Below are 14497 nucleotides of genomic sequence, written 5' to 3'. Positions count from 1 at the left end.
CCAATTGCTTTTGTACTGATTTCTCATGTTTATTTTGTTGGATCCTAAGGTTTTCTTCCACCAGAACCAAGAAATTTTAGGATCCAACCCATTGTGACTTAGGGCACAAGCCTAGCCAGGTCTACTCAGAAGGAAGTCCTATTTTGTTCAATGGGGCTTACTCTCAGGAAAGTGTGGTTAGGATTGCAGCCTTACTGTTTTATATAAGGCAGTGTAAACCACCTTGTGCCTGTTTTTAAATACAAAAAGGGAAATCAAATAAATTTTAAAAATCATGCCAATTGCTAAATGAAGGGAAAAGACTACGGGCATTGTAATTACTGCTATTATTCCCTGCAATTAACTATGAGCTGCAACCAACTGTGCTATACCTGTACAAGACCCTATACAGCATGAGATATCAGAGTTTCATTTCTGTACCTATGGGACAGATAGCTCCAGATAACTTACAGAGCATGGTTTCTATCAGGTACAGTATACAAGTTAACTGAAGAAAAATAAATGGACAGGTTTGGAAATTGTTTTTAATGTTCATATATTTGATAAAAACACATTCACAAATACAGAAGCACATTAGGATCTCTCTTTAAAAGCTTTGAGCAATAGGTCTGCAGCCAGTCCTGGAGACAAGATTCCACTTACAACCTTTTCTTCCAGAAGTGGAATTTGATCTCTCACTGCCAAGTGACTCCGGAAATGGTCCAGCATGCTTTCTTGGATTACATTCCACATCCACACTTTTTGCTGTCTCCGGCGTTTGGTGATCAACTCACTACTTGTAAGCATGAGATCTCGAAATTCCGTCATCTTATCCCACATGTCAGAGATACCTTCTCCAGTTTTGGCAGAGATCCGCATTACCTATTGGATTGAAACACATCTTTTTAAAGATACAGGACAAAATATGTGTTGGAATACACATGGGGCACACACTGTACATCCACTGTTTAACTACTGCAGTCATTTTTTTTTAAAAAACTACACGGGGTCCACTTTTGTTATTTAGAATATTTATATACCACTTTCAATAGAAAAGTTCTTGAAATGGTTGCAAAAAAAGTGAAAGAAAGGTTATCTGTCTTGAAAGGACTCACAACTTTTTTTTTTAAATAAAAAAGATGCATAGGGAGATACCATACAATACAGCCATAGGAGAGGATGCTGTGTTGGAATGAATACAGGTTGAGCCTCATTGGAGTGGGTTCTGTTCCAAGCATTCACTTCTGCTTCCAAGTGGAAGCAAATCAATTTAAAAAACAAAGTTTCTTTGCTCTGGTGATTTAAAAACAGCCTTGCTGACCTTTGTGATGTAAGATAAGAGTCATTAAGAAGACAATCGATCAATCAGTCCTCTTCCAAGCCTTTACAAAGGGGCTTCACTCAGCCCCTCCCTTCACCAATGCAAAGTGATCACCTTTCTTTCAGTGCTCAGGGGGAAGGGAGGGGTCTGCCGGGGAGAGAAGGATTGATGGATTGTCAGCCAGCTGCCCTCTCTCCTCTCTCTCTCATTAAGGAGGCTATTGTTAAAGGACTGTTCAGTTTTTTAAACTGATTTTAAAGGGGTGCATTTTTCCCCTTCTTCAGGGATCAGCACATTCCTTCTCATTTGCAGTGGCCATTCCTATTGAGTCAAATCACGTGTATAAAATCCAAAAAAAATTCGTGTATAAATAGGCTGGACCTGTAGTGACAAGTGCCATCTCCCTGATAAATAAAACAGGGCAGAGAGTGATATGTAAGTGATAAAATATGATCACCAAGAGAAAGTCTCTTTGCTCAGTTAGCAAGAAACATCAACCAATCCAGAATATGGCTGCCCGTATCTTAGTGGCTATATAGACCATTATGTACACACGACATCTGCTACAAGATAGCTGCCACTGGCTTTCCATTTACTTGGGGGTACAATTTTAAGGCACCAATTATACTCTAAAAAGTCCTACCTGACCCAGGGCCCACAAAGGACCACCTCTCCACATATAATCTGCCTTCCCTTGATTTTCAAGTGAGGCCCTCTTGCATGTTTTGTTATCATCATAGTGCCCTGTCTGGCACCAACATGCAAGACAGGGCCTTGTCGTCGCAGCAGGAACTCTGTGGCACTCTCTGCTATGCAGAAGCCCATCGGTTCCCTATCCACCAGGGTTCCCTCCCCAAAAGTGTAAAATTGTTTCTGGTTCCAGTGAGATGCATGCATGGGTGTGTGCACGTTGTTGCTGTTTTTGCTTTGCTTTATGTTATTTTTATTAATGTTTTAAAAACCAATTGCAAGTCACTTTTGGGCAGCTCTGCAAGAAAAGATGGGAGGTGAATTTTCATATGAATAAATAGTCTGGGCTTATTCCAGAGTATCTCTCAGGGAGTAGATTTTCCCCATGAGCCCTTGTCAGGCTTTAGAATTAGTCAATGTGGACCCAATCCAGGATCCATAATTTTCAGATCATCCTTGACTATGAACAGGGCCTTTCCTATAGTGGCCTCTAGTTACAGAACTTCCACAAGAGCAGTGAGTGGCATCACCTCATCTCTTTTTGAAGTATCATTTCCATTGACTTTGTTTTGGAATATCTGCTGCTGTTCTTTTTAATTGTCAGTTTTTACTCTTTTATTATTTTAGATAAATAAACTTAGGGTTTTAAGTTTTACATTGTATACCGTGGTATACAAATAATTTAATCAAAATACAGCAACTCTGACTGATGAGCTGCAAGACAGAAGCAAAATCTAAATCAATGCACTTTCGAGGGTGGGTGACCAGTGTTCAACTTTTAACATTAAGAGCAACCATTTTCAACCACTGTGCCATGGATGGTGTGCTGCAGGAGTCTGGGGGAGGATCATTTGCTGGTACAGCTTCTGGGGGATGTGAGCACCTGCTGTCAGTGTCTTGTCAATTGTCAAAAAACTGATGGTGTGCCTTGCCAATTTTAGTGCCTTGTCGGTGTGTCAAGAGATGAAAAAGGTTGAAAATCACTGATTTAGAGATTGAGGGTACATGTTTAAGACTCTTGTAAGTACAATTTCCCACATAGGCCCACTATGGAATTATGCTTGCTATATCACCATCACTGGAAAACTTGGCAAAAGATTCAAAGATACCAAGCGAACCAGATAGTTAAAAGCTAACTATGACTGTGTGATTTCTATAGTGTAAACACTCATTCTCTCTTGTGCAAATTTCATATTTTCCCATATCAAAAAGTTATTTTGTAGCACCAACCTTTGGCCTCCAAACCTTTGAGCGCTTCCGAAGTAGTTTCAAAGCACTGATGTATTCTGCTTGAATTCTCCGTGCTGGCACAACTAAGTCACCATCAGCTTTGGTTACAGCAACAAGATCGGCCATCTCAATTATACCTCGTTTGATACCCTAAACAACACAAGAGAAAAGAATACTGAAGTCTTCAGAGACACTTTTATAATCAATAAATGTGTACCTAGACCACTGCATACCATAAAGCAATAAGCCCTAGCTGCCCTTCTTCTTCACCCTTAAAGCTCCCAGTACCAAACAATTGCAGAGGTGTAGTACATAGCAGAAGCCTTCAGTAGTCTTTAAAAGATTATCCTGGTTCTAACTGCATTCAGTGAATATGAAAGTACATATAAGAAGAGTTAACATTTATTTAGCATATTTATTTAGGCATCTCTTGTTTTACACATGGGTTACATCAGTGGTTCCCAAACTGTGAGCCGCTGTAGCAGCGCAAGATGCTGCTTTGGGGAGCACCCAAGGCTTTTGGGGGCCTTGGTGCTTGGTGGGAGACACACAAGACTGTATCTAGCCGGCTCTCTAGCTTAACCGCAAACATATTCCATAGATATGATTTTCTATAACATCTTCTTGTTGACAGGCTACAGAGCTTCAGACTCAGCATGTCACCAAGGCTGCGCAAGTTTGCTCTGCGCAAGTGCAAAGTGTGCTTTGCTTTATTGCCAACATACTAAGGCTAAGGCTAGTGCCTCTACATAAACACTACAAGCTGTGACTCCCCAGGGGTACATGGAAACAAGCCAGGGGAGCCACAGAATCCTCACAAAAAACCTGCCACCCAATACATGAGATTGTAGCCCTAATGGGGAGCTGCGGACAATGGCCCAGTAGGTCTAGGGAGCAGCCAGCTGAAAAAGTTTGGGAACCACTCAGTTACATATTTGAAAAGCAGCATGTATCTCAAAAAACACATAAAGTATTTTTACCATAAGAATGTTTGTAAATGGTACAGGTTAGGGGAATTTGCTCCATGCATTCCATTATAGAACTCCACGCATAAGAGGCTTTCTTTGCATTAGCAGAAGAGATGTGTGCTCTTTTCTTTATCTTCTCAGCACTGTACCTTGAACATTATGTACAGTGCTCCCACTTAAACCCACTTAAACACATGGCCAACATCTGGTACACACTCTCCCCTCTGAATGAGGTCATCACATCTACTTTCACATCAATTGTGATTGTTTTGTGCGCTTTTAGCTTTAGGCTCCCCAGATAAGGTAGATGGACACTTTCCAGACATGGCTGATGGGGGAAACAGAAATTCACAGCTGAGCATACAGGAGTGAGTATGCTATGTGGTGAGACTTACCACATTATTTTTAAAATTTGTGAGCAAAAATTAGGTTTAGGTATTAATTATGCAAGTGCGTTCTTCCAAAAACGTCTAAATCAAACACATGTAAAACTAAAGGTCCAGGCATGTCACTTTTCAACAAGTTCACAAAATCATTTTACAGAACCAAAGATTTCCTGTCCTAAAGAAGCTCACAATCTAAAAAGACACACCAGTCACAAGACACTGGGAGAGAGGCTGCGCTGACAGTTGCTGCTCTCCCCCTGCTAAATATAAGACAGTCACCACTTTACAAGTTCTCTCTTTACCCAGTTAGCAGGGATCATCTTATGTGAAGGAAAAACAGTGAATGCTAATGCACCTTAGTAAAGGGTTTAAAAAGAGAAAGCTAATACCATCTTTTTAAAGTTGGACTTGTTTTCTACCTGACCAAAGCTAGACTCAGTTGTAGACAAAAATAACTACACTAACTCAGCCTCATTTTACTCTCTATGAAGCAAGAATAAGAGCTGACCATCTTCCTAGGACTGTCCTGTGGACAAAGGTAAATAATGGAAGAGTCTCTGCACACTAAGATATACACAAAGTCATGAATAAAACTGGAACTGGGCAACTCTTTTTATTGTTTATTTCAAGGTGGCTTTTGAGGGACATAAGACAGCTAGCAATGTAACCTACTCATTTAAAACTAACAAATATTGCTAACATTCATCACTGTATTTTATTGATCAGTCCTAAAAGGATCACAATTACACACAATTGTGCATATTACATTTGTATGTACATTGCATACAAATGTACATTGCAAATGTACATTTGTATGCAATGTACATAGTATGCAATTGTGCATATTACAATTATGGTACATCAAATTCTGACTTTAGCAAATAAAGGCATCAGGTAGAAATCAATTCATACCTGCAACTCATCACCTCCTGCTGGTGGCAACAGCAATACAAACATGTCGACCATATCAGCAACAGCAAATTCTGACTGCCCCACACCTGGAATCAAGAGCAGAAGCCAATTATTCACTCTAGGTTCACAACAAAGCATAAAACACACTCACACCACACGTGTGTCAGTCATATTTATCAGAATGGCAACTAATGCTTTAGCAAAGCAGATCAAAAGAAACAAGCAAAATAAATCTTCAGAATTCAAGCAGAATAAGGAATGAGGATCAGTGCATACTTGAGCTTCATAAATTGTCACAGGCGTGAGCCAAGTAATTATTGTCTCCAGTAAAACACCCAAGTGGCAAACTGCATCTGTCAAACACAAGATGCTCTCTCCTCACCATGTCTCTGGAGACATGAGCATGAAAACTCAATTGAATTGCAGGGTGTAAATGAAGTATGATGGTGGTCCATGTGGGTTGCACACTTTTTCCTCTGGCAGGGTTTTAACTATACAGATTCAGTTGTACATGATGCTCTTGCCTTCTTCTAACTTTAACAGGCTAGAGAGCAAAGGAGAGCAAGCCACTGAGCTTTGTCATCATGGAGGCCATGATCTGGACCCACACAGAACTGATGAAAAGTTTTACTGACCTACTGTTTCTACAAGAACAATGTCATATCCTCCTCCTTCACACAACAGAATGACTTCATTTGTGGTCCGTGTCACTCCACCTAGTGTTCCTCTGGTTGGAGATGGCCTGATGTAAGCATTCATATCTCTTGACAACTCGGTCATTCGTGTTTTATCACCCAGAAGTGAGCCTTAGACAATGAATAAAACAGTTCAGCCATTTAAATACAGACAGACTTTGCCCAAGATACAAGCCAATGCAGGCATATTTTTCTAAAAAGGAGAACTAGGTTGCTTCAACAAAAATTATGGCATTCACCTCCAGGGCACATTTCCAGCTTTTCTTAGCAACAAGCCTCACTGCAAAAAACAAATATGAGGGCTTCCTCTTTGCCACAACATACTAAAGTAGTTCACACAGCAAAAGAACATAAATAACTAGAGTCAAGAGAACCCTCTAGAACAGCAGGTGCCAAACCCCGGCCCATGGGCAGGATCCAGTCCCTGGAAAAAGCCTTCCCCTTCATGCAGTGCTTTCCATTCCACACCGCTGCCTCTTATCATTCCAGTTGATCTTGTCTGAAAGTCACACTGGGCATCTGCTTCCGCTGCCCATTGCCTCAGGAGGCTCTGTACCCCAATTTCGGGGCAGAAACAGCTGTCCAGAACAAGAAGATAACCTGGGAAGAGGCAGCAACATGGAGTGATAAGCACCATGCATAACAGGGAAGGCTTTTTCACAACACAGCTGTCCTGCAGTTTGGAGACCACTGCTTTAGAAAAAAATGAGCGATGTAACTATCACATATTTACTGAGATTTATTCAGACACACAAAAGGCATGCATAAAAACACAATTATGGAAATACACTAAATCCCAAGGTCAAGTGCCATTCAGGAATCTTTTTCACACAGGTTAATTTGGGGCGTGCATACAGGTCTGAAGCTGCTTGGTAGATGTATTATCTATGGATGTATTTTACACCTATTGTACAATTTTGTCACCACTAAACATAAGGCCTGCTTTTACCTGGAGTAACTAAATCTGTGTTCCTAGAACTGGCAAGGGAAGGAGGATGAGAGATGTTTTCACACAGAGACATACTCACCACCGCTAGTACTAGAGGAAGGATCCACTGCTAGGACAGACACTTTGTGCCCTCTTTCCGTGAGCATTTTCCCAAAGCATTCAATAAACGTAGATTTTCCAGCACCAGGAGGGCCTGACAACCCTAAATATAAAAAGCTTTGAGTCTAGGAAAATATGCAGCCACATCAATAATTGCAGTATAATGCTGTCTGCATATTATGCAAAATCAGCACAGGAGGCACTTCTCATATTTACAGTCCCAGCTGAGGAGAAAACAGAATCTGTTCTAAACCCACTTTATTTATTTGCTACCAATATTCAAACTGTGTTCTTAATTATTGACCACTATTCTTTCTCCCAGGTTAGATACCACCATAATCTGGTATCCTTTTTTTAATTAAAAAAAAACAACCCAAAAGTATACCTCTCTCTCCCTCCATATATGCAGCTACTGAAAGCACATGCATTAAATTATATAGCCCAATAAAAATTTGCACTCCAAATGGCATTTCTCTCTTAAGGGAGCACTTAGCCTATGGTAGCTCAGGTATGACTTGTTCAACTCTTTTCCTCCTCCACTAGTAAGTAATGTTTTATATGAGCAAATGTTATACAAATGATATTTAATAATACTTAACATTTATATAGCACTGACCGAGTGTGCAGAGCACTTCAAATGTATGTTCTGGAAGTTGTCCTTAAAATAAAACCTGTAAGGCGAGTAACTATTATTATTTCCACATAATGGGGGGCTGAGGCTGAGTGGAAATGGCTTGCTTAAGACCACTGACTGAGTTCAGGGCAGAGGTGAGATTTCATTTGAAGAAGTTCCAACAAGTCTCTTAGCCACAACATTACACCAGCTCTAGTTGGGGGGGGGGGGAGAGAAGGGACCACTACCATCACAGGCAACATAGTAAAGCATACCACCAGAACACATGAAAAAAATCCATAGGAAGTTCACTGGAAGTAATTTGGATGGCACTAGGAATTAACAGGCATTAGGGAAGGTGTTCTCTTAATTGAAGATATCCCACTTTACGGGATAGAAGTTTCATCACAGGAGAAATGGAAATGGAAAAGGTGCAAAAGAGAGCGACTAAGATGATTACGGGGCTGGGGCACCTTCCTTATGAGGAAAGGCTACGGCGTTTGGGCCTCTTCAGCCTAGAAAAGAGACGCTTGAGGGGGGACATGATTGAGACATACAAAATTATGCAGGGGATGGACAGAGTGGATAGGGAGATGCTCTTTACACTCTCACATAATACCAGAACCAGGGGACATCCACTAAAATTGAGTGTTGGGCGGGTTAGGACAGACAAAAGAAAATATTTCTTTACTCAGCGCGTGGTCGGTCTGTGGAACTCCTTGCCACAGGATGTGGTGCTGGCGTCTAGCCTAGACGCCTTTAAAAGGGGATTGGACGAGTTTCTGGAGGGAAAATCCATTATGGGGTACAAGCCATGATGTGTATGCGCAACCTCCTGATTTTAGGAATGGGTTAAGTCAGAATGCCAGATGTAGGGGAGAGCACCAGGATGAGGTCTCTTGTTATCTGGTGTGCTCCCTGGGGCATTTGGTGGGCCGCTGTGAGATACAGGAAGCTGGACTAGATGGGCCTATGGCCTGATCCAATGGGGCTGTTCTTATGTTCTTATGTTCTTATGAGAAATATCAAAACCCATTATAATCGAATGGGTTACAACTTCTTTGTAACTTGCAAGTAAAAAAAAAACCTGGAAGTCAAGACAAGTTAAATCATAATTACTACACAACAGATTACTGCACAAATGAAAGAAGACTGACCCACTCTAAAGGCTAGTGGTTTTCCTTTATTTAACTGTTCTTGTTCTCTGTGGTAGGATAGTACCTTCTGAAGGAGTGCCTGTGCAACCTCCTTTTTCCTGCTGTGTGTGGATTCCATGAGAGTAATGGCTTCTGCCAAGCAGGCCCTGTGTCCTTGGATTAGTCCATTGTACAGTCGGTCTAGAAGCCTTCGCTCCTTATCCGACAGCTCCTGGCTACGCTGCTTGACTGTGGCCGGACAACACAAACTCATCTTCAAGTTCACTGAAGATAATCTCCTTCTTGAATTACATACTTGTAGCAGATTAACCGGATGGCCATGTGAAAAAGTAGATTCAGGCTTGGACCTTAAACAGAAGCTCTGCAAAGTGGTTTTCTGAATACTCCTAAGAAAACAATAGCGAGGAAATTGTAGCAGCAGCAATGATGCATTCATTGTGTCTTGAATCAGAGAGATCTGTTTTTATTTTGCCTGACAAGAAGAAAAAAAATGACCAGGACTTAATTTTCTTCATATGGCTTTTTCATTTATAAACAGTAGTACAAGAATACACTTTCCTGTCAGCCTGCTGGATGTTCACTTTGCCATATTCTCAACTTCTCATTCTTGCTGACTCAACATGTGATGGAGAAAATCAGGCTTACACTGCAGGCTTGCAGGGCCCAACCTCAATTCCCCTGTGTGAAAGGCGCAAACAGGGTTCTATGAACATAAATAGCTGTATAATCACAGTCTTTATACAGTTGTACACTCAGAGCCCTGTTCACACTTTCCACTGATTAGAGGACCAAGGCAATGGGGGTGTAATCCTGTTCCCCCTTTACATGTTCAGTCAACAGAGGAACAAAGGTGAGAATTAGGCACAGCCTATTTATACACAGATTTTTTTATACACGGATTTGACTCAACACGAATGGCCACTGCAAATGAGAAGGAATAGGCTGATCCCTGGAGACGGGGAAAAATACACCCCTTTAAAATCAGTTTAAAAAACTGAACAGCCCTTTAACAATAGCCTCCTTAATGAGAGAGAGAGGGGGGGGGCAGCTGGCTGACAATCCATCAATCCTTCTCTCTCCAGGCAACCCCTCCCTTCCCCCTGAGCACTGAAAGAAAGGTGATCACTTTGCATTGGTGAAGGGAGGGGCCGAGTGAAGCGCCTTTCTTTCTAAGCCCTTGGAGGTGGACTGATTGATGGATTGTCTTCTTAATGACTCTTAACTTACATCACAAAGATCAGCAAGGCTGTTTTTAAATCACTGGAGCAAAGAAACTTTGTATTTTAAATTGATTTGCTATAGTGCGTTTTTTGCCATCCATGTTAGTGCTTGGAACGGAACCCATGTGAATAATGAGGCTCAACCTGTACAGTTTTTGAGTGGACCCACACATAGCAGGAGTATGCATGCAAGACAAACACAATTGTGCTGCTTACCATTGTTGCTAACCTAACTTCCAATTTGTGCTAATTGGCACCCCATGTCCAGAACTTATATTCTACCTGCAGCTGTTTCAAAACATATAGATCAGTTCTCTCTCAATTATTGAGCAGCCAGTAACTCTAACAAAACTAGATGAGAGTCAATTTGATCGCTAATTGAACATAAGCAAAAGCCAGCATGGCAGAAAACGGTAAACATTTTTCCACAGGGATGTGGATCACACATCCCAATATAGGAAACATATGCTATTACCATCAGGCACATGAACTTTAAAACTGAACTGTTACTGTACTTCCCATGGGCACAGTCCTAGCACTCAGAATGAACAGTTCCCCAAAATGAATGAACACAATGAACAGTTTCCCACTAGATTCCCATATTTGGGGGTTTCTCACATTGCAACATGATATTTTATATTTCTTTCTGCAACAAATGAGTAGCTCCATTCGGTACACAAGGGGCTCTTCCTCATATTTATATATAGGACTCTTCTGCAGATATTCATATTCCCATATTTCAGTTCGGCTAGAATTCCAAAACAGTATTGTACAAGGAGAGAAATGCTTCTCCCAAGTCCTGTTTCTGGGTATTTTAAGGACCTGTTTAGCAAATGCTTATTTGGAAACTCCATTAAAATCAGTGGAACTTATTTCTGATTACTCAGGAACAGAGTGGAAAGATTCTACAATAATTTTGTAGAACATTCCAAAGGTGATTTTTATAAACATATGCAGAGATCTATCTGCTCATAGCATAACAAGGCCATTGATGGTGCTAAATAACAGAAAACTGTAAATCAAAGCAGATCACATCAGGTAGTCATAGATCTAGTGGGGGACCTAGAAAACAGATTTTATGCACAGCATAGTTTGAGATACAGTTCTAGGCATGGGCTAAAACTTACATTTAGGTATGTTAGTGAAATTGACTTTTTTATTCCCAGAATATTAAAAGAGTAAACAAAACCACTACAGTTTAAGCCATTTCTGCCCAATGTTGCACATATGCAACAGGGATCAAATGTGTACAACTGTGGGCTGGGCAGAAATGAGTTAAACATTTTATTCCTACTCCTAACAGGGACTTTTGAGCAAGTAGATATTTATACCAGAATCTTAACAGATGCTGTTGAAAGTTCTAAATACAAGAGTTAGAAAATAGTATCTTGGTCATGGTTCACTGTTTATTGTTTAATTCTATTTATAATTACCACACAGGTCTATATTAAGAATGGTGATGCAAAAGAAACTCAACAAGCATATACTTAGTATATATATCTGCCCCATCCTGCCAGAATACAGAAATCTGAGTTAGATCTGATTGCTGTAGTTGCCTGTGCTGAGTGGGGGTTGGACTAGATTAGGGTTTCTCAACCTTTGTCTCATGGCGTACCACTTCTTATGTTCAAATTACCTTAAGTACAGCCAGTTCTCTTTATAAACAAATTTGCTTATCTGCAAGGACAGAGAATTGCTACCTTTTCTCATTATCCACACCTCTGTTCTCCTTATCCGCTATGCAGAGTCCTTCCGAAGGCTGCAGGGACCTTCATAATGGTACCTGTGACTAGTGCAGACACCTTTAAAATGTCAGGTGGAAGCTTCCATCAGTCATTTTAAAGAGGTCTGCACTGGTTGTGTCCCTGCAGCCTCCGGAAGTTCTCTGCAGCATTCAGAGATATTTTGGCCCTTCTGCTGCACTCTGCTGACTTCAGGATGGTCTCTGCTGGATTCCTCCCTTTCCACCCCCCCCCCCCAAACAGGGAACCCCCTTTACCTATCCCCATAGGATCAGTTGTTCATTATCTGTGACTTCTCTATCCACTAGGGCAGGGATGTCAAACTCTTCTCATACAGCGGTCCTAATAGCATTCATGATGCCTGCCGAAAGTCAGAAGTTATGTCATTAAGCAGGTCATGGTCAGAAATAAACACTTTTTTCTCACTCAGGAACTCAGCTGCAAATGACAGAAGAGGAAATATGCAAATCATGACTATATTTTCAAGAAGAGGAAATATGCAAATCTTGATATTTTCAAGAAAAGGAAATATGCAAATCTTGACTATACTTTGCCTATATCTAGGACAGCCCAATTATCATGAGAGCTGCCCTTTCAGCAGTGACACCAGAACAGCTAGGCAACTGAAAGCAGCTGATTGTGGTGATGGGAGACGCCGAGGGCCAGATAAAGAGCTTCCACAGACAGCATCTGTCCCCCTGGGCCTTATGTTTGACACCCCTGCACTAGGGTTTTCAGGAACCTAACCCTAGTGGGTAAAGAGAACTGACTACACAACCAATAGCCTTTGGAATTTGAGGTATCAGGGGTAAATAATTTTTAAAAAAAAACAACTGAATTGTATTGTAAAAAATTGCATAATCATGCATATTGTGTTTTTAAATTGAGAATAAGAGCAGAGATAACATAAGAAGGGCCCCACTGGATCAGGCCACAGGCCCATCTAGTCCAGCTTCCTGTATCTCACAGTGGCCCACCACATGTCTCAGGGAGCACACAAGACAAGACACCTGCATCCTGGTGCCCTCCCTCACATCTGGCATTCTGAGGTAACCCACTTCTAAAATCAAGAGGTTGCACATAACCCATCACGGCTTGTAACACATGATGAACTTTTCCTCCAGAAATTTGTCCAATCCCCTTTTAAAGGCATCCAGGCCAGATGCCATCACTACATCCTGTGGCAAGGAGTTCCACAGACTAACTACAAGTTGAGTAAAGAAATATTTTCTTTTGTCTGTCCTAACTCTCCCAACACTCAATTTTAGCCAACAGCCCCTATTGTCCATATAACAATATAACTAATGAGATACTTGAGCTTGCATCATTGAAACCAGTCTCTTGGTCCAGTGTCGTAGCTAGAGGGGGTGCAACGCACTAAGTTTTGCAGGCACCTGAGTGCACCATGCAAGAGGCGCCACCCTCTCCCCTTCTGAGCCATTCCTGGTAGTGAGAGCAAAACAGAGACAGGGCTCCTTGCACGACGCACTCAGGCACCTGCAAAACGTAATGCTTTGCACCCCCTCCAGCTATGCCACTGCCTTGAGTTTGGCTCAGTGTCAGCCCCAGGTCAGAGTCCACATGCAGCCTGTGCCAGTGTTTGTCCCGGATAAAATCAAGTGCAGAAAGGCCTTGCTCACACAGGAGGACTGCTTACTTCAGCCAAGCAGCAAAGACACTCACAGCCCAATCCTAGCTACACTTTCCTGGCAGTAAGCCCCATTGACTCTAATGGTACTTACTTCTGAGTAGACATGCATAGGCTTGGGCTCTCAGACTGCACTCCGATCCACACTTTCCCAGGAATAAGCCCCATTGACTCCAATGGTACTTACTTCTGAGTAGACATGCATGGGATTGGGTTGCCAGGGTGCCATGACAAGTGCCACTAAAGCAGAGTGGAAAGACCTGCATGCAGTGCGGTAGTCACTGGGGTGGGAAACCAAGCCAGACTCAGTGGCCTGGCCAGAAAACAGCTGCCCCAATGCAACCTGCCTCCCCTAAACAGAACTGAGCCTCTGGAATGAACATGCCCTCCCCACCAGCGAAGCAGAGGAAGCACTCAGGGGCCACCTCACAGAAAGATGACACAAGAACCCACCTGCTTCTCAGTCTTGCCCCTTGCCAGTGCTGGCTTCTAGCAAGGATTCGGCATGAACCAATCCAAATGCTCGTTTGGTGGAGAAAACTCAGTCAATCTCTAACAGACAAGGATTTCTATTGGCTAGACGCTGCAACTGCATAAGCCAATCCAAATGTGTGTTTAATGGAGAAAACTCCGCCAAATGCCTAACGAACTACGATGACTATTGGCTGGACGCTGTTACTACATGAGCCAATCTAAATGCCTGTTTGATGCAGAAAACTCAGTTAAATTCGTAACGAACGAGGGTTGCTAATGGCTAGATGTTGTTACTGCATCAGCCAATCCAAATGTCCGTTTGATGCAGAAAACTCGGCTAAAATTCCTAACGAACGAGAATTGCTATTGTCTGAACGTGATCCTGGAATTCCATCCGTGGTGGGCTGTAGGGGA

General features: G+C 41.9%; 1 protein-coding gene across 5 annotated transcripts; it reads right to left on the bottom strand.

The window, feature by feature from the left end:
• Positions 1–506: 506 nt before the first annotated feature.
• On the bottom strand, positions 507–14121 carry MMAA (metabolism of cobalamin associated A). Of its 5 annotated transcripts, none has more exons than XM_066632375.1 (7): positions 14063–14121; positions 9000–9471; positions 7210–7332; positions 6122–6292; positions 5487–5572; positions 3221–3370; positions 507–861 (listed from the first exon to the last, which is right to left on the bottom strand). In XM_066632375.1, the coding sequence occupies exons 2-7, from the start codon at positions 9433–9435 to the stop codon at positions 574–576; spliced, it is 1254 nt and encodes a 417-aa protein (XP_066488472.1). In that variant the 5' UTR covers positions 9436–9471; positions 14063–14121; the 3' UTR covers positions 507–573. The 5 variants fall into 5 exon arrangements, with proteins under 5 accessions (XP_066488472.1, XP_066488473.1, XP_066488474.1 ...); XM_066632376.1 differs by having other exon boundaries at positions 7210–7354; positions 9064–9471; XM_066632377.1 differs by having other exon boundaries at positions 9000–9385; positions 14063–14088.
• Positions 14122–14497: the final 376 nt, after the last annotated feature.

The sequence above is a fragment of the Tiliqua scincoides genome, chromosome 6 (assembly GCF_035046505.1).
Source record: "Tiliqua scincoides isolate rTilSci1 chromosome 6, rTilSci1.hap2, whole genome shotgun sequence".
Classification (NCBI taxonomy): Eukaryota; Metazoa; Chordata; class Lepidosauria; order Squamata; family Scincidae; genus Tiliqua; species Tiliqua scincoides.
This window is presented reverse-complemented; position numbering and strand designations above follow the sequence as displayed.